Here is a 20571-nt window from a genome sequence, read left to right as displayed (position 1 = left end):
TCAGTGGTGCCACCATGACAAATGCAAGCACATTCCCAACTAAAAGATTATTTACGATGAATGTGATTGTGAGTGTTATGTCTGTTTGTCTGTGGTCATACTAAAGAGCATTAACAGAGAGAACTCCACTCAAATTCCTATTCCTACACAAAACACAGGCTCCTACTGCAGTTAACAAATAACATTTATTACATAAGACCACGTAGTCTTACGTCACCATTGCGTACAACCCCATAGGGCTGGCCCTTGTAGTTTTTTGTATGGACAATTGTCTACGCAGGGGGATCCAAAAAAAAAAAAATACTTAGGAAAAATGTATTTTATTTTATTGTTAAAACCATTAAAATACCTTGAAACAATATTAAACCACATTACAGTTAAGTCGGTTACCTTTTAATAAACATACAGACATTTCTGTAATTTTCGATTTGCATATCGTCTCCAAAATAACAGTTCTCCTATAAAGTCGACTACAAATTAAACAATGCACATCGGTAAACGTTACCGATCGTTCGGTAAATTTGACAGCTAATTTTGCTGATTCTGTTTACAGATTTTTCGGCAATGTTCTCGATTACCGAAAACAATACCGACCGTTCAGCTGTTGAGAAATGTGTGTATGACATCCCTTTCCGCTTATTTTTCCCCCCCTTTATTTAACGTCGGTCTCTATTCCGCAATCTAGTGCCAATCACCGACGGACATCGATTGTAATCCATTGACGGCAATCTAATGTTCAGGAAGGCAGCTTCTACACCTGCGTAGGATAACGCACCCATTCAACACTCATGGGCCGGGACCAACGGCTTTACTTCCCTTCCGAAGGAAGACGTGACCAGAGATTTTTATGCCTCAGAAGATTCCCACCGACCTCGGCTGGGATTGAATTCAGACCCATCGGGGTGAGAAAGCAGTCACGCTTACCATTACAATGATTACACCACCGGCGCCGGTTTCAATAACAATTCCACGTACTCAGCAGCAGTTGAGAACAAAAAAAAAATCCGCGTCTATATCCACTTTTTTCTCCATTTCTTCCTGAATTTAAAGGAAGTCATCAATATTTTTCACACGATTTTTTTCCACAGATGAAAACAAAAAAATGGCGAATGTCGATTTAGTGCAAAGCTTTTTTCTACATCACTGACGTCGTTTTTATGAGTACGTATATGCGCTGTCAGTCAATTTGACAGAAACGTCGATTTGAAACCAAAAGATTGTATTGGCCATAATATCAAAAAGTGTAAATATGGATGTTTAGTCGATTTGTAAAAATTATTCAAAACACTTAAATAATCGATTATCACTAGTTTTATCAAATTGGTGCGCATTTTGCAGCTTTTGAAAGCATATGCAATAAAAAACCGTTTTGTTTAAATTTTGCGACATACGTCCACTTGAAAAAGTACTCGAGAAATATTGATTTTTTCAAAGACATGTTAAAAAGGCATTCTAAAGGAAGGCAGAGTTTGTGCTATTCCATGAGGTCCTGGTCATTTAGATGCGTTCAAGTTTTACAGTGCTTTGAGGATTTCTTGTTGGGATAGTTGGTTGACAGATATGTCATTTGAAAATTCTGGGATGAATGCAAAGTATTCGTGGTTACGGTCCTCTTCGGAGAATGCAGTGTATACTTCCTGGAAGAAATTTTCAAAGAGATTGCAGATTTCTAAAGAGTTAAACTGTACACATTGTATTCTGCAGTGTAACATAGTAGCCATGAGTTTTTTGCTCTATTCTACGCACCAGAAACACCAATGTTGCCTACACGGTAGCCGCAAAATATCCAATAATGACTATAAAAGACTAGATATTGACTACAAAGTAATCCTCGAAAATGAGTACACTGGGACTATGAGTAAGAAAAATTCCCCATTTATGAGTATTTGTTACCCACAAATGAATACTTGCTACTTATTTTTGTAGTTGTAATTGTATGTATGAATGTATGTATGTAAGGTAGCCACCATCCCTTCGAAGATCTTGTCTTGTATGCAGCTCCACTTAATAGCAAAATCAATTTGAGCTACCGATCTGAATTCACAATATCGCTATATGAAGGGCCAAAAACGGAGGGGCGGACCCGTAAGCAGATACAGTTACGCGAAATCCACGGGAATTTAAGAATCTTCTTCCAACGATACGATCCAACAAATCGAATAACGCAATTCGCAATACTCATTAAGATTCCTGTTAAGAAGGGCGCGTCAATCTCACTGAAACTGTTGGAGTAGAATTCACACCATAACAATCGAATCGGTAGGATAAAGAAAATGATAGTGTTTATTTCCTCCTAGACTCCGGTTGTCATACCAACTGGTGAAAACTAACGATTTAAAATTGGCTCACTACTTGACTAGCCTATTGGTCCCAAGCAAATTGATTACCGTACCCCATTCTAGTCGAAATTCTAGTACTACACTATGTTTGTTCTGATTTGCTATGAAAGTTTGAAAGATAAAATGAGGGGTTCGTAGATTTTCCTATGTTTCGAGGGGTGCATCGATTCACTTGTGACCGAAGATAGTACCGGAGCTGAGCCAAAAAGTTGAGCACGTTTCTTCGTGACCTTCTGGTCTAAGAGTTACCTCTATGGTCATACCACTCCAATCGTCTAGCTCCTGGTCAAATGATAGGATTTCAATAAAATTGAAATCGAATGTCATGCGTGACGAAAAAAAACTTGGATAATAAACTAACGATTTAAAATTGGCTCACTACTTGACTGCCTATTGGTCTCAAGCAAATCGATTAACGCACCCCATTCCAGTCGAAATTCCAGTACTACACTATGTTTGTTTCGAGGGGTGTATCGATTAGCTTGGGACCGAAGAGAGTACCAGAGCTGAGCCAACAAGTTAAGCACGTTTCTTCGGGACCTTCTAGTCTTAGAGTTACATCTATGCTATGCTCGCCTTGTCTTGTCTCCACTCAACATCTAGATCAATTTAAGTTCACGATCTGAATTCACAATAACGCTGTATGAAAGGACAAACTCATTTTTGTAGTTGTAATTACTCATAATGGGTAGCCCATGTTTGCCTCAAAAATGCTTACTTTTTAGTCACTATTGGGTATTTTGCGGTTACCGTGTACTAAACAGTTAATTAATCATAATCAGAAGCAGTGACACATTTATATGGGATTATTTTTTATTATTTCAAATTTTTGAATCAGTATAATGTCCAATCTACTACTCTTCTTTTTCTTTAATAACTCAGATCCAAAAACGTTGCCTTTCGTGTTTGCCGTATCAGATGCTAGATTGCATGACATTTTCGATACACAGTTCGAGGATGGAAGTTATAAATTCTATCCTCGAACTGTGCATGTCGAAAATGTCCGAAAATGTCTTTACAAGACCATGGAAATCCAAACAGAAAACCGATCAATGTACAAACCTTTGAATGGCTTTCCGAAAAATCTTCAACATACAAAACGTCAACTACTCGTTGCTACCCTACTCAGCTTCAAAATTGGTTCTCTATCATCCCCATAGATATCTTCCTAGCCCTTCCTACTTCCAATCTGTGAAAAACTTCCGCCGATTACTAACGAATGGCTAGCAAAAAAGAAAGACTTTCACGTCCAACTCAGCCACCGATTAACGTGATAGTGTTTTGTCTCGTGAATATCGCGGATGTATACAATAATAATGTACAAGATACGTATTTCAACAGTGCCACAGGACACCCTCCCCACCGGAAAAACGCTTGTACAGAACATGAGAGGGATTGTGATGCCCTCATCCGCAGAAGTGAACCAAAGAATAGCCTATCATTAGAAAAAGAAGATCACCTACCCCCCTCTGCAATGCACACCCACCGCCGGCCGTCATCCTGCCGAGCCAAAAGTGGTCCGGGGTTCGGCGCGGAAAATCGCTGACACGGCCACTTGTTTTCATCGCGAGCAGCTTCTTACATCCATGGGACGTGCTACGTTATGCAGAGATTGCTCATGATAGGGATGTCTAAATTTAGACGTTCGCCAAAGGATACTATCAGACGGGATATTGTGTGTTTCAAGAGCGCATGAAGTGCTCTGAACAAGTTTAATCTTGATGCAGTTAATGCGGTAAACTCTGTGCGGTACCGTCAGTACTGTCTAGGTGGTTTTATAAATCGTTCCTACCACTTTTCCATGGTGGTTCAGTGCTGAGAACGGGCATTGTCATTGAAAGTTTCCGTGCGGTATTGAGAGAACTATTTTTGACATTTTCACTGGAAGAAGTAAGTCTCACAGCAGCTTTAGTCAAAATGTCATTCATTTTTTCGTCAATGACAAAGATTCACCTGGTAACAAAAAGTGTTATTTCGTGAGTTCTTTCACACATTACTGTTATCGATGCTGTTACGGACGTAGATGCTAGTAAATTTTGACGACTGCATGGATTGATTTTGTTTAAATAATTCATTTAATTTTGTTACAAATGTTGGTAATGAGAAAAACTGCACATGATCGTCATTAGCTTCATTGTCTCTGACAATTAACATTGTTTCCCTTGAAGATGTTTGTTAGCTCCAGAGAGTGACGAAAGCTGTCAATATCGCCATATACCAATTGACTCAGCTCGACGAGATTAGACAATGTTTGTGTATGTGTGTATTTAAAGAAAAAAAATGTTTGTATTTAACGAAAAAAAATGACCAAACGTATCAAAGATGATAGTTTTCCTGTTGATTGCCGAGAAACACCCTCACTATTCCTTAAGGACACCTTGACAAAGGGTAAATAATTTGTTTACTTTTTCTTTTCGAAATATTCTTCGATGATCATTGACTAAGCGTATTGGTAAAATTCATTCGAAGTTCATGTCACCACGCCAAAAACTGTCCATGTTTCATAAATATCAACTTGTATGGTGAGGAAAATTTTACTTACTTGATACTTGATGGGCTACGAATCGCCAGGTTGATTCAACGCCGAACGAAGTACTCTTCTCCATTGGACTCGGTCCTGAGCCAATCGTTTCCAGTCGCCATGAACGTTTAGCGACCTGATGTCCTCCTCAACTGCAAATAGCCAACGTGTCCGAGGTCTACCCCGGAGTCGACGACCTCTACCGGGTTCTCTGCTGAATATAATATTTGCTTGTCGTTCTTCCGGCATCCGCACTACATGCCCAGCCCACCGTAGTCTGCCGTGTTTTATAAGCTTCACTATATCCGTACCGTTATACACTTGGTACAACTCGTGATTCATGCGACGCCGCCAGATGCCATTCTCCTGTTTACCGCCGAGTATTGTTCGCAGCACCTTACGCTCGAAGACACCAAATGCTCTCCGGTCAGACTCTTTTAACGTCCACGATTCGTGGCCGTAGAGGGCTACCGGAAGTATCAGCGTCTTATACAGAGCGAATTTCGTTTTCGTTTGCAGGCTACGGGACTTCAGCTGGCTACGTAATCCGTAAAAGGCCCTGTTTGCAGCTGCAATACGTCTCTTCACCTCGCGGGTAACATCATTATCGCATGTCACTAGTGTTCCAAGATACACAAATTCTTCCACTACCTCAAATTGTTCACCATCTAACAACACTACACTACCAACACCACTATTGCTCCCACGCTGTCTACCGGCTACCATGTACTTCGTTTTGGTAGAACTTATCGTGAGCCCAATCCTCGCCGTCTCCCTCTTAAAAGGCACAAACGCCTCTTCCACTGCTCTACGGTCAATTCCGATGATATCGATGTCGTCCCCAAAGGCAAGGAGCATGTACGATCGTGTGATGATGGTACCGTTCCTCTGCACACCAGCTCTCCTAATCGCTCCTTCAAGAGCAATGTTGAACAGTAAGTTTGAAAGTGCATCACCCTGCTTCAATCCATCTAAGGTCACGAACGAGGTCGAAATCTCATCTGCAACCCTTACACTTGATTTCGATCCATCTAGCGTTGCGCGAATCAGTCTAATTAGTTTCGCCGGAAAACCATGTTCTAGCATAATCTGCCAAAGCTCATTTCTCTTCACTGAATCGTATGCTGCTTTGAAATCAATAAACAGATGGTGAGTCTGCAAGTTGTACTCCCGGAATTTATCAAGGATTTGACGCAGAGTAAACATTTGATCCGTCGTTGATCGGCCCTCACGAAAACCAGCCTGGTATTCACCGACGAAGGACTCCTCAAGCGGTCTCAATCTGTTAAACAGAACGCGTGACAGTATTTTGTACGCCGAATTCAGAAGAGTTATTCCTCGATAATTGGCGCACTCGAGTCTGTGCCCTTTTTTGAATAATGGGCAAATGAGGCCATCCAACCAGCTAGCAGGCAGTTCTTCGTCCTCCCATATCTTCGTTAGAATACGGTGGATTGCTTGATGCAGCTGCTCACTTCCGTGTTTGAAAAGTTCGGCCGGGAGCTCGTCCTTCCCAGCAGCCTTATTGTTTTTCAGCTCACGTATTGCCTTTTTAACCTCGTCTAGCGTTGGAGGCTCCACAGCTTGATCGTCGTCTGCGATGTTTACTCTGTTCCTCGATACTCCCTCACTCTCTCCATTCAACAATGTCTCAAAATGTTCTTTCCACCTGGCAGCCACCATTGTTTTATCTGTCAGCAAATTCCCCTCAAGGTCATTGCACATGGCGGGAGATGGCGCTGTTTTACTCCGCACACCATGGACAGTCGCGTAGAACCTTAGCATATCGTTCTGTTCCATACTTTCTTGCGCCTCAGCAATCACGCGTTCTTTTGCCTTTTCTTTCTGCGGTGGGTTCGTTTCTCAGCTGCCCTTGCTACCTTGTACCGCTCTCTGTTCAGCCGGGTACCAGACACTAACATCCGGCTTCTGGCAACGTTCTTCTCAAACCAGCCATTACGTGGTCGTCTTTGAGCTGTACCTATCACTTCTTGTGCTGTTGTGTTCACCGCTCCGTGGATTGTGTTCCACAGATTGTTGAGGTCCTCGTTCACGTTGATTTCGCTAATCCGCTCATCAAGCTTCTGGCGGTACTCTGCAGCAACACCTTCTACTGACAAGCGATGGATATTGAAACGCATCGATCTCCGGTTCGTTGAATTCGTAACGGTCGATAGACGCGCCCGAATTTTGCAGACAACAAGATAATGATCTGAGTCAATGTTAGGCCCCCTAAAAGTCCTTACATCAATGACATCTGAGAAGTGCCGGCCATCCACCAACATGTGATCGATCTGGGTGCAAGTTTCGCCATTTGGGTGTCTCCAGGTGTGCTTTCGGATATTCTTGCGTGCAAAGTAGTAGCACCTGATGGCCATACCTCTAGCAGCGGCGAAGTTTATCAGTTTCAGGCCGTTATCATTGGTTACTGTATGTAGGCTCTCTGTACCAATGATTGGACGAAAGAAATCTTCCCTCCCGACCTGCGCATTTGCATCTCCGATTACAATCTTCACGTCGTGTTTTGGGCACTCATCATAAGCTTTATCGAGACTGTCATAAAACGCGTCCTTCACGTCATCGGATTTATCGTTGGTTGGCGCATAGATTGATCAGGCTGTAGTTGAAGAATTTGCCCCGAATCCTTAATACACAGATGCGGTCGCTTACCGGTCTCCACCGCATAACACGCTTCATCTGCTTCCCGATCACTATGAACCCTACTCCATGTTCTGCCCTATCGCCACCGCTGTGATAGATATGATACTTGAAGGAAGTGTTGGCGATGGGATCCACCGCCCGGAATTCACGTTCTCCGGATCTAGGCCACCGTACTTCCTGAATAGCAGCTACGCTCACATTCACTTTTTGCAGTTCACGAGCCAAAAGGCCCGCTCGTCCAGGTTCATTTAAGGTTCTGACATTCCAAGTAACGAGTTTCCATTCATTGTCCTTATTTCGTTGCCGGGTCGGTTGCCGAAAATTCCGTTCGTTGTTTTCTCTTTCTTCGTTTTTCTGAGTAATGTTGGGGGTTTCAGTATGCTACCTTACCGGGGTCGCGATACCTACATCATGTTGGTGGGGCTGCCACCTTAGGTGTAGCTGACGTGATACAGCATTTCTTATTCAGCCGCTCGCTCCGAGACAGACGCTGTTTGAGCCGCACCTCCATGGTGAACAGACGCTCGAGGGTCGCACCTCCTCACTTTGCTATCACCACGATCCGGATCCATGTTTTTATCGTGGTGACATTGCCCAGGCTACGCTACCAGCATCTTTTGCTGGCGGTCTTTGTCATCGGCTGACCCGTGGAAGCGTGAGGTAGGAACTTGTGAGGACCAGAGCCGTTGGGACAACACTCCTTCCAGTTTGTCGACTCACCATTTGTAACCCGAGGAAAATTTTACCATCTATTTATTTCAATACAACAGCAAATGTGACACCACCCTACCTAGTGCATAAGAATGTTGTAGGCAAAAAATACACAGTGCCACACCGCGCTGTATGAAATTGTGTTTGCACTCCCGAGAGGTAAAGTGAATGACAGATTACGTGCACTGCTGCCATCTCTCCTGTTAGTGTTTAATTCAATCTTCTGTTACTTTTTTAATTGAACCGGTAAATGGTGGTTTTTGTTTTATTTATTCAGTTTCTTATATTTAATCACCAATAAATACATCCACTCATCTAAATACGTTAATGAGTCAAACTTCGCAATTACTTGTTTCAATAAACTTAAATTCATTGCTAGAGACAATACATCTGGCAACACTTTTGTAATGATACTTATAACACAGACAAACAGACATAACGCTCGCAAATTGTTCATCGAACAAGCATTTAACCAAATGTATCATATTATCAATATGATCCATTCATGCCTTTTCCAAGTGTGGCAATCGTAACCCGCAAAATATTGCTTCACGCACCATCTAGCGTTCATTCAATTACAATCAAGGGGTGCGAATATAGCACTTATTACAAAAGTAAGAGTCAAATTATTTTCACTAATTACATTGTGCATATTACTTTAAAATTTGTCTCACATGTCACTGTTGTCATCAAATAAAATAAAATGCTGAAATACATTCATTTGAAATATTAAACAAATTTTCATTTGGTTTACCCCTCGTGACGATTAACAAATACATTGGTAGCCTTTTTGGCCACAGAGGTGCTTTCATCGTAATGTTTTAGAGACGATGTTTTACAGTGAGAATTAATCAATGTGTTATGTCTGCTCGTCTGTGCTTATACGATGATCACAGACAAACAGACATAACACTCGCAAGTTGTTCAACGAACAAGCATTTAACAAAATATATTATATTAAAAATATGATCCACTCTTTCGCTTAACTGGCGAACAAAATTTTTAGCGATGAAAGCACCTCTGTGGTCAAAAAGGCTACCAATGTATTTGTTTATCCTCACGAGGGGTAAACCAAATGAAAATTTGTTTAATATTTCAAATGAATGTATTTCAGCATTTTATTTTATTTGATGACAACAGTGACATGCCAGACAAATTTTAAAGTAACATACACAATGTAATTAATGAAAATAATGTGACTCTTACTTTTGTAATAAATGCTATATTCGCACCCCTAGATTGTAATTGAATGATTGTTGCTGACCTTTTTCTACGCTAGATGGTGCGTGCAGCAATATTTTTCGGGTCGCCATTGCAATATTTGGAAAAGGCATGAATGGATCATATTGTTAATATGATATATTTGATTTAACGGACAATTTTAAAAGTATCGTAGTTGGTAGTACCGCCACCTGTGGCGCGCATAGTCGATTCCCTTGCGTTTGACGTTTACACACTACCGCCATCTGTTCAGCGTAGTGCCCACCACAGTGTACTCAACAGATGGCGGTAATGTTTTAGCGACGATGTTTTACAGTGCGAAGTATTCAATGTGTTATGTCTGTTTGTCTGTGCGATTATATTCGATCTTCCTTGTGAATTGCAAAAAACTATCCTCCAAATTACAATTCACCTTACACGCTATTTCAAAACTACACACTTAGAAATAACTAATTTTACACGTGACGCAATCCGTCTTTGACATAAAAGATGAGACGTAAACAAACATGTCATGTAATATTAAGTGCTCCGAGACTGAAAAGATCGTTGCTCGACGAAAAGTACGTTTGATTGAGCTATATTTCGCGTCTGTTATGACTCAAATTTATGTCAAAAATGACGCTCGTATATGTCACTCTCAGAGCACCTAAATTTACATGATTTTTTCTAAGTGTGTACACAAATTTGGGTACAATCCACCAAGATCTATAGAATTTCGTTGCAGCTATTATCAGATTGAGATTCCTTTGGAACGAGGGGGGCGACACATCTAAATCTCAATTCTAGATGCTTAAAAAATCTCACACTAGCAAATAATTTTTCGAAAAATCTTCATTCATTTCTCGCATCTACTCGCGCATCATCTTTTTGCAGGAAACCTTCAAAATCGTGATAAATCTTCTTTCTATCTACTCAGCTGACGCGCAGCTAGCCACAGTAAAACACAATATTTCCTGCATCGTAGATAGAGTCGCCCCCCTCGCCTTGGAACTCTTTTCAGGATACCCTTGGATTTTTCGTCAGGATTTCCTTGGAATTTCGAACCATTTTTTTCCATTTCCAGAATTCCCTGAAATTTTTCGAAAATTCCTCTTGAATTTTCCATAACATGTCGATTTTTTCTCTAAATTCCGTTCAAATTTTCCCAAAATTCCAGCATGATTTTTTTTTAATTCTGTTAAATTTTCTTCTATACTCCCAGATGTTGTGAGCAAGAATTTCCATGACATTCAACTTAAAATTTCAGCTAAATAAGGGGCTGTTCATTAACTACGTAGACAGTTTTATGGAATTCTTGCCCCACCCCGCCGAATGCGTAGACAATTGTCCATACAAAATTTTTAAAATTTGTCTGTGCTGTGGATAATTGCCAACCCACCTCCCCCTAAACTGTCTAAGTATTTAATGAACATTAGGGGCTTGACACTATCGAGAATATTAAAGTCTCGCTAGAATTCCTTTGGGATCGAACCAACTTCAGATTCAGATTCCTTTCGAATTCTTATCATAATTCTCTTGACATTTATTAATTCCTATTCCTCTTTTAACAATATAATCAACCGGTGGAAATTTGCTCACTACTTGACTAGCCTATTGGTCCCAAGTAAATCGATTAAAGAACCCAATTCTAGTCGAAATTCTAGTACTACACTATGTTTGTTTTTATTCTCTATGAAAGTTTGACAGATAAAATTGAAGGGTTCGTGGATTTTCCTGATTCGAGGCATCGATTAACTTGGGACCGAAGCGAGTACCAGAGGTAAGCCAAAAAGTTAACCCTTTTTTTGGGACCTTCTAGTCTTAGAGTTACTTCTATCATTCAGTGCTCGGAAAAACTCAAAAACTCAAATCTCATGCATGAGTTTATGCGCCTATGAGTTTTACCTTGCAAAATTCAACGTCGCAAAAATCACCGATGAGTTTTCAGGTTCAAAAATTCATTGCTTTATATTTTGGCGTTATTCATTGTTATTACTATTGTTTGTGCATCAGGGGTTCGAAAACTTACACAACATGCATAGGCATGATATCAATTGACGTTTGAGTGGATTTTAAGAGTTTGAAGCTGGAATGATTTTTCGGTGTTGTGAGTGCCAGTGCGTGAATTTGCATGAGAATCTCAAGCGTGAATTTTCCTTGCTGAATTCACACGCGAGTTTATTCTCGCAGGGAGGTTAAATGAATGAGATTTGAGAATGATGTTCTGAACACTGCGCTCTATGATATAATGCATTATAATGCTTTATATCAGCATTATATTGCACTTTTATCATTAACGGCTTGATGGTGATGCTTGATTTGATTTATTTATTATAGAGACTTTCAGCCGTTGGCTGGTTCTCAGGTTATTCCGAAGAGAGCTCTTATGGAATTCTGGAAAGTATTGTTGCAAGGAGACTAAAAAGTCATTTTGAAATAAAATTCAAAGGCTTTGTGGGAAAAAGCTAAGGGTAAATTCTATGGATACTTTGAAGGTAAATATAGGTAGAATTACATGGTAATCCTGAAGAGAACTCCAAGAAGATTGTGAGGAATAGTCCAGGAGAATTTTAAAGAATCTCGAAGAAGAACTTACTTAGCATTCAGAAGATAGTTCCCAAAAATATCCAAAACTCCGCAACTCTAAGTAAATAGTCGCAAAGCAATGATGACAAAAACAGTTTCCATCATAATACATTTTAGAGCCCAGAATGAATGTGAAAAAAATGAAGCTTGAAATATGTTCATAGAACAATACAGCCATTAAAAAAATGAAAGGTTGGACAGGCCTGATCTGGGACAACCGAATAATTTTGGAGTTCTGATTGTCATATTACAGGACATACTATAGAAAATTATGTGTTCAAAACTGGTCATATTCGAGGCATAATAAATTTCCAAATCGTTCTGGAGAATTGATCTTGAAGATCTTACACACTTAGATTTTTTGCCGAGATTGGCACGAGCAGACTCGGCTTTTGTTTTTACTGAGATCTCAGCAAAATTTATGTTTGTTAACTGAATCTCGGCGAATTTGTCACTGAGATCCAGCAAAATAGATTGCCGAGCTGCTCGGTGGTGCCCATCTCGGCAAAAAAAAATCTTAGTGTGTACATGCTCAATGAAGCTTTGCTTGATGACCCGGCTAAATTTACGAGTCAGTAGAACATCGTGGAACCACATTACATTATTTGATAGTTAAATTTGTTTGAAATAATATTTACGGCTCTCCAAATTATCTTTGATTACTGATCTGGATGTTCTACAGACTCAACCAAGTATTATACCAACAATCAATACGAAACTAACGATTTTAAATTGGCTCACTACTTGACTAGCCTATTGGTCCCAAGCAAATCGATTAGCGCACCCCATTCCAGTCAAAATTCTAGTACAACACTATGTTTGTTTTGATTCGCTATGAAATTTTGACAGATAAAATGAGGGGTTATTGGATTTTCCTATGTTTCGAGGGGTGATTCGACTAGCTTGGGACCGAAGATAGTACCAGAGCTGAGCCAAAAAGTTGAGCACGTTTCTTCGTGACCTACTTGTCTTAGAGTTACCTCTATGATTATACCAACAATCAATACGACACTAACGATTTTAAATTGGCTCACCACTTTAGTAGCCTATTGGTCCCAAGCAAACGATTAACGTACCCTATTCTAGTTGAAATTCTATTACTACACTATGTTTGTTTTGATTCGCTATGAAAGTTTGACAGATAACATCAGGGGTGTGTGGATTCATGCAGAACATGCAGGGTGAGTGAAATAGCTTGGGACTGCTTGGGACCGTTGTTCTGGTACTGAGTGAGCCAAAAATAATAATGATTTTCTTCGTGACCCAGTGGTCTTAGAGTTACCTCTATGATTATACTAAAGGGTGTTACGATCAAAATTTGTTCAAACAAGGATGCGTGTAACTTTTTTTATTAAAAAGTCAAGCTATTTTTCTTTATTAAGTTCAATTAGTACAAAATACAGAAAAAAAATATTCAGTTAAGCTTCCAGTTGACCGAATCCGAATTGCCGGGCCTTTCGTTTAACTCCTGCCATCAGGTACTGTACAGCCACCTCGTCCACTTTGTTCGCCACATAATGTCTGTTTACCTTAAGCCGAGCCTTAAACTGCTTCTCGTTTCCAATAGTTTTTTGGGTCTTCTTCAGGTTTCGCCTAACGATGGCCGATATTTTTCGATTGGGCGGAGCTCTGGCGTGTTGGAAGGGTTCTTGTCCTTGGGTACCATCTGCACGTTGTTGGCGGTATACCACTCCATGGTATTTTTTCAGTAATGTCAGGATGCCAAATCCGGCCAAAACAGCACGGACCAACCTTCGGAACAATCGTGTTGCTTCAGGAAAGGCATCACACGTTTTCCAACTAGTTTAAGTAAATTTCCTGGTTTCGGTCCTGGTTGCAATAAAAATGTGAAACAACAACAACTCATCAGCACGAGACTCCTTGAACTGTTTCTCAGAGTCGGTGCATTACTGCGCAAACTGGAGGGGCTACGCGGACGAAAAGGCACTCAAGCTTTCAATTAAACTGAAACACAGCGCGAGGCTGACCGAACGTCGGCTGTAGTGCGATGGCGGGTTGGTTTTACCGGGGCTGGTATAGCGGTTTGTGGAGATGGTTCCGATGCACAGGCGCTTCCTTCTGACGAAGCCGGTCGACGACGGCAAGGCCGCCCTCTGTCGAACCGGGAAGGGAAATTCTCCTTGGCGCTTAGGGTCTTCAGCTCGCGAACGATGTCCTTTATGTTTAGGTGAAGGTAACTAAATGTCACCTAGACCGTAGCGTGCAATGGTGGTCCTTGACTCTCCAACCAGAAAACAATTTGAATGGTTGAAAAAAAAGGTCCATTAGTTACCTGAATCAGCTGAATTGGTAATTTACACTTCACCTTGATTCACTACTCACACTTAGTATTCTGGCCATTCTATAAGCATCGCAGAACCCTTCAGCTCATCACCCGTGACTCCGTGTCATCATTTTGCCGCGGCCATGCGCGCCCTATTCAGCAGTCGGCCGTTAAGCAAGGCCGTATCGTCTGCCCAGTGGATTTCACCGCAAGTGTTAAACAAATTTATTTGAATGCTCGATCACACGATCATATTTAAAATATTGTATTGGACCTTTGTAACAGAACGGTTACAAATGTCGTTTTTAATGCCACAAGTACAGATAGCCTGCCAAACCAGATATTTCTTAGCGAGCTTCGACAGTTTCATATGCTGGAAAATGTATGCCACCGTTTCCCTTCCGGTTACCGTATAAAACTCCTGGCCAGGAAGCTGTTTGAAGTCTGTTTGAAGTGTGAGTAGTTCGGATTTTGGGCAGCGCGCGAGGGAGGCGACACATCTAAATCTCAATTCTAGATACTCAACAAATCTCACACTAGCGAACCGAACATCGAAAAATCTTCTTTCATTTCTTGCATCTACTCGCATTGCGCATCATCTTTTTGCAGGAAATCTTCAGAATCGTCATCAATCTTCTCTCTATCTACTCAGCGTGCGTGCAGCTAACCACAGCAAAACACATTTTTTCCTGCATTGTAGATAGAGTCGCCCCCCTCGGCTGCGCGTGTAAAATTTTGATTCGTTGCTCCTGTTGCTTGGATGGCATTTTGATAACAAAATGAGAGGTGTTCAGGTTTTTCAAAAGCTCCATTAAAATAAATGCGCCGGTTGGTTGTAGTACCGTTATACCATAGAGGTAGCTCTAAGACCAGAAGGTCCCGAAGAAACGTGCTCAATTTTTTGGCTCAGCTCTGGTACTCTCTTCGGTCCCAAGCTAATCGATGCACCCCTTGAAACAAAGAAAAATCCACGAACCTCTCATTTTATCTGTCAAACTTTCACAGATAATCAAAACAAACGTAGTGTAGTACTAGAATTTAGACTGGAATGGGGTACGTTAATCGATTTGCTAGGGACCAATAGGCGCCAATTTGAAATCGCTGACAGACGGAGCGGCTCGAAAACTTTGATGACGAACCTGTTATTGCAATTTTTCAGTGTTCCACATGGCAACACTACTACCAACAATCAATACGAAACTAACGATTTTAAATTGGCTCACCACTTTAGTAGCCTATTGGTCCCAAGCAAACGATTAACGTACCCTATTCTAGTTGAAATTCTATTACTACACTATGTTTGTTTTGATTCGCTATGAAAGTTTGACAGATAACATCAGGGGTGTGTGGATTCATGCAGAACATGCAGGGGTGAGTGAAATAGCTTGGGACTGCTTGGGACCGTTGTTCTGGTACTGAGTGAGCCAAAAATAATAATGATTTTCTTCGGGACCCAGTGGTCTTAGAGTTACCTCTATGCTACTACCATAGAGGTAACTCTAAGACCACTGGGTCCCGAAGAAAATCATTATTATTTTTGGATCACTCAGTACCAGAACAACGGTCCCAAGCAGTCCCAAGCTATTTCACTCACCCCTGCATGTTCTGCATGAATCCACACACCCCTGATGTTATCTGTCAAACTTTCATAGCGAATCAAAACAAACATAGTGTAGTAATAGAATTTCAACTAGAATAGGGTACGTTAATCGTTTGCTTGGGACCAATAGGCTACTAAAGTGGTGAGCCAATTTAAAATCGTTAGTTTCGTATTGATTGTTGCTACTACCATAGAGGTAACTCTAAGACTAGTAGGTCCCGAAGAAAGGAGCTCAACTTTTTGGCTCAGCTCTGGTACTATCTTCGGTCCCAAGCTAATCGATTCACCCCTCAAAACATAGGAAAATCCAATAACCCCTTATTTTATCTGTCAAACTTTCATAGCGAATCAAAACAAACATTGTATAGTACTAGAATTTTGACTAGAATGGGATACGTTAATCGATTTGCTTGGGACCAATAGGCTAGTCAAGTAGTGAGTCAATTTAAAATCGTTAGTTTCGTATTGATTGTTGCTACTACCATAGAGGTAACTATAAGACCAGAAGGTCCCGAAGAAATGTGCACAATTTTTTGGCTCAGCTCTGGTACTATCTTCGGTCCCAAGCTAATCGATGCACCCCTCAAGACATAGTATTAACAACAATCAATACGAAACTAACGATTTTAAATTGGCTCACTACTTGACTAGCCTATTGGTCCCAAGCAAACGATTAACGTATCCCATTCTAGTCGAAATTCTAGTACTACGCAATGTTTGTTTTGATTCGCTATGAAAGTTTGACAGATAAAATGAGGGGTTATTGGTTTTTCCTATGTTTCGAGGGGTGAATCGATTAGCTTGGGACCGAAGAGAGTACCAGAGCTGAGCCAAAAAGTTGAGCACGTTATTTCTGGAGCTTCTAGTCTTAGAGTTATCTCTATGGTATTAATGTATTTTGCTGTGGTTAGCTGCACGCACGCTGAGTAGATAGAAAGAATATTGATGACAATTCTGGAGATTTCCTGCACAAATATGATTCGCGATGCAAGTAGATGCGAGAAATGAAAGAAGATTTTTCGAAGATTTATTCGCTAGTGTGAGATTTGTTGAGCATGTAGAATTGAGATTGAAATCCACGAACTCCTAATTTCATCTGTCAAACTTTCATAGTGAATCAAAACAAACTTTGTGTAGTACTAGAATTTTGACTAGAATGGGATCCGTTAATCGATTTGCTTGGGACCAATAGGCTAGTCAGGTAGTGAGCCAATTTAAAATCGTTAGTTTCCACTGGTTGCTACTACCAACAATCAATACGAAACTAACGATTTTAAATTGGCTCACTACTTGACTAGCGTATTGGTTCCAAGCAAATCGATTAACGTTCCTCATTCTAGTATAAATTCCAGCACTACACTATGTTTGTTTCGATTTGCTATGAAATTTTGAGCTTGAGCTTGAGCTTGATTGACCGCCCACGGTTGCTACTCTGTTATTGCCAGATCAGCTGTAATTACACAGAGAACCAATAGACGATGCTTGGGACTAGCAATCATCCTCAATGTGTAAAAACTGGTGATCTTAAATTAGGCAATACCAGCGCCGGCCGCGCCCGAACACAGGTCAAGAAAGGAATGGGAAGGATTGTGTTGACCTGACACTCGCTTTGATAGAAGCCGAGAACACCTCTGCACTTCCACGAGGAATCACTGGGATATTGGATAAGAGGGTTGTGTTTGCAGCAGGGTTCGTTTTGGTAAACGATAAGCTGAATTGATGTCCTAACGATCATATAACGCGAAGGAGCTTGGGACTAAACCCACGGTCTTCTGCTCAGTAAGCAAAAACGTTTGCCACTAGGCTGACGAGCACCTTTTTAATCACCGAGTTGCTGTTATTACCATGTAGTCATATTAACAAATAAAACGATTGCCGAATCTTGAATGTGGAAGGGCCTGAGATTAGACTCATGATGTTCTGCTCAATAAGCAAAAACGGTTGCTCTAAGGCCACCGAGCCCCTCATATCACATAATACCGTTGCTCAAATTTTTGTATCCATTCAAACCCGGAACCAACGACAACAACGAGTTTCGCAAAATACACGATACACAAGCGATTTTACCATAAATCTCTTTGATATGTAAGGACCTGGGACCGCGTTTTTCTGCTCAGTAAGCAGGCCACTGTAACTGACGATCTTTCAAATCCGAAAACTAAAAACTACGAAAAAGTACTTAGGCCTTCATTAAGTTCCACTTTCACTTTCCTGAAATGACTAACGAATGGAAGACTTTGACTACCCAGCCATGCAATAGTCTCATTCCGTGCCTTATGGCAACTTGATGATTCTATTGCGCTCATCTTCTGGCACCACCCAGGGGAGACTTGGTCCTGTACCCAATGCTTAACTTATCTCCATTCCACTCAGCTACTCGCAATATCTTGTGATATAGTGGGCGGAATATTATTATATGAGACAATGCAATGCAGACGTCTTTCCAAATTTGGCAGATCGACAGGTAATCGGTGAGTTACAACGATAGTTGCTATTCAACAACTCGACAACGTCCCATCGTCAACGCCTGCTATGAGAATTTCCCATTGCAGACGCCAACGAAATGACGTCATCGAGCTATCGATCAACTATCCTGGTTATCGCCTGGTACCTTATAGCACGATGCTAGGAGGCGAACCGGAAGAATCGATGAGCTACCTCTCCCCCTGTATGTATTTATTTGACTCAACATATCACAAACTTGTATGTGTAATTATAAATATTTATTGATGTACTATCGACAATCTATTTTACTCTCGTTCTGTACGTTGAACATAATGGAGGGGTGTCGGGAATAGAAAAAAATCTGACATTTTTTTTTCGTTGATGCGGATATTCGATATGTGGATATTAATTCGACAGAATTGTTCAAAATTCTTTGGAAGCGTTTTTACAACGCTTCAAACTTCTCAGGTAAGTGTGATTAATATCGGCAGACTCTTTTCCTTCGGAAACCTTTCCATTTGAACTGCGTGGTAACCAGTTGTTCTATTATGGGAAACTCAAAATCAGTGCGTATATTTTATTAAAAAAAAAATCTGGCATAACAGGATTGTAAAGTCGTCAAATGTAATCAGATCGAAGATGAAAGACTAAGGAATCGTTTGAATGTATACTGCGATGTTTTTTTTTATGGCAAAGTACTGTGAAATTAACGTTTACATTTTGGTTGCCGAAAACAGCCAATGGATGCCGAAGCAGACATTTACACTAGGTACCATGACATTTTTTGGTTTCATGGAATAAACAAGTTATCATTCCTCACAGCGTCCATGATAAAATTTGTATGGTTATTTTGCTTAAAGACATGTACACCGTATCATTCAAACCGTTTGTGGAATAGTTCTATCGTTTGCGTTATCGTATGGTTTTTTTTATTAAAGGTTCTTGTTGTCCGTAAACGATATCCCTAGAAAACGAAACAGTGGAACATTTTGTTTCTATAATATATTTGATTAATTTCTCCATAGGCCCATCCCTAACCCGTCAGAACAATCCACCTGTTTTGTTCGCTCGGCTTACCCTCTCCATCCATAATTCTACGTCACATTGTTCTACATTCAAATATCCTTGCATAATTCATTACGCCTTGAGGAAAACCCATGCGAAGGGTGCACCACTCGAATATTCTTCCTCTCCCACTTCGAAAAATCCGACCACGAATAGGCCACAGAACGACCGTCGACACTGTGGTGTAAGTTTGATGAGTTCCACTAATAGCTCTGGAGAGCCTTTTGAATTATGACGTTAATCGTTCGTCTTTTTCCATCTCCATTTTTTGCTCACGTTCGACTGCTGGAGTGGATGGTGTCCCTTGTCTGCCTGTGCCTGGTGGGGGTATATCAAGTTATAATCACAGCCTGTTTTTTATCATTTGACCTTTTGATCTGAGCCCGAGCGGGATTGGGGAGTGCTACGCCATGTATCTCGATCTTCTTGGGGCTTAATCGCTTATATCTAGCTAATTGAGTTCGCTAACCCTTTTATATTTGGTTCCCTCCTTTATCTCCAATCAGGTCATGCTCTTAGATTATGATATATCGCTATTGTTAACACTAGTGACAGCATGTATCACAGGCATCGCCGGAGAGCATTACCAGTAAGTAAATTCCGTTCATGTTTCAAGAGCTATCTTATAAGTTAACAATTTTTCGCCCCTTAGAACCAGCCTCACCTTCAATGACATCCTTCCGGAAGACCCAAAGCTGTATGACAAAATGCGTCCGCCCAAGAAGGACGGCCAACCAACGACGGTGCTATTCCACGTGACGGTCATGGGTCTTGACTCAATCGACGAAACCTCGATGACGTACGCGGCCGACATCTTCTTCGCGCAAACCTGGAAGGATCACCGACTGCGGTTGCCAGAGAACATGACCTCCGAGTACCGGCTGCTGGAGGTCGAGTGGCTCAAGAACATGTGGCGGCCGGATTCGTTCTTCAAGAACGCCAAATCGGTAACGTTCCAAACGATGACCATCCCCAACCACTACATGTGGCTGTACAAAGACAAAACAATCCTGTACATGGTCAAGCTGACGCTGAGGCTGTCATGTGCGATGAACTTTCTCATCTATCCACATGATACGCAGGAGTGTAAGCTGCAGATGGAGAGTCGTAAGTGACATCTAGCTCTTGGCAAACGCTTTTAATCGCAAACATTGGTCAA

At 41.0% G+C, this 20571-nt stretch overlaps 2 protein-coding genes across 3 annotated transcripts in view; one reads left to right on the top strand and one right to left on the bottom strand.

The window, feature by feature from the left end:
- LOC135710127 (uncharacterized) overlaps window positions 1-20571 on the bottom strand; it is a 161287-nt gene that overhangs the window by 47775 nt on the left and 92941 nt on the right. The gene's annotated exons all lie outside the window — the stretch shown is intronic.
- The window catches only part of LOC135710142 (glycine receptor subunit alpha-3-like), a 30905-nt gene that overhangs the window by 8718 nt on the left and 1616 nt on the right, over window positions 1-20571 (top strand). For both annotated transcript variants that reach the window (XM_065232648.1, XM_065232650.1), the window contains exons 2-3: window positions 19919-20001; window positions 20065-20519. In XM_065232648.1, coding sequence (XP_065088720.1) covers window positions 19922-20001; window positions 20065-20519 — 535 coding nt within the window. In that variant the 5' untranslated portion in view covers window positions 19919-19921. The remainder of the gene's footprint in view (window positions 1-19918; window positions 20002-20064; window positions 20520-20571) is intronic.

The sequence above is a fragment of the Ochlerotatus camptorhynchus genome, unplaced genomic scaffold (genome assembly GCF_037179485.1).
Source record: "Ochlerotatus camptorhynchus isolate MF236.1 unplaced genomic scaffold, CSIRO-AGI_Acam_v1.1 ptg000370l, whole genome shotgun sequence".
NCBI classification, from domain to species: domain Eukaryota; kingdom Metazoa; phylum Arthropoda; class Insecta; order Diptera; family Culicidae; genus Ochlerotatus; species Ochlerotatus camptorhynchus.
This window is presented reverse-complemented; position numbering and strand designations above follow the sequence as displayed.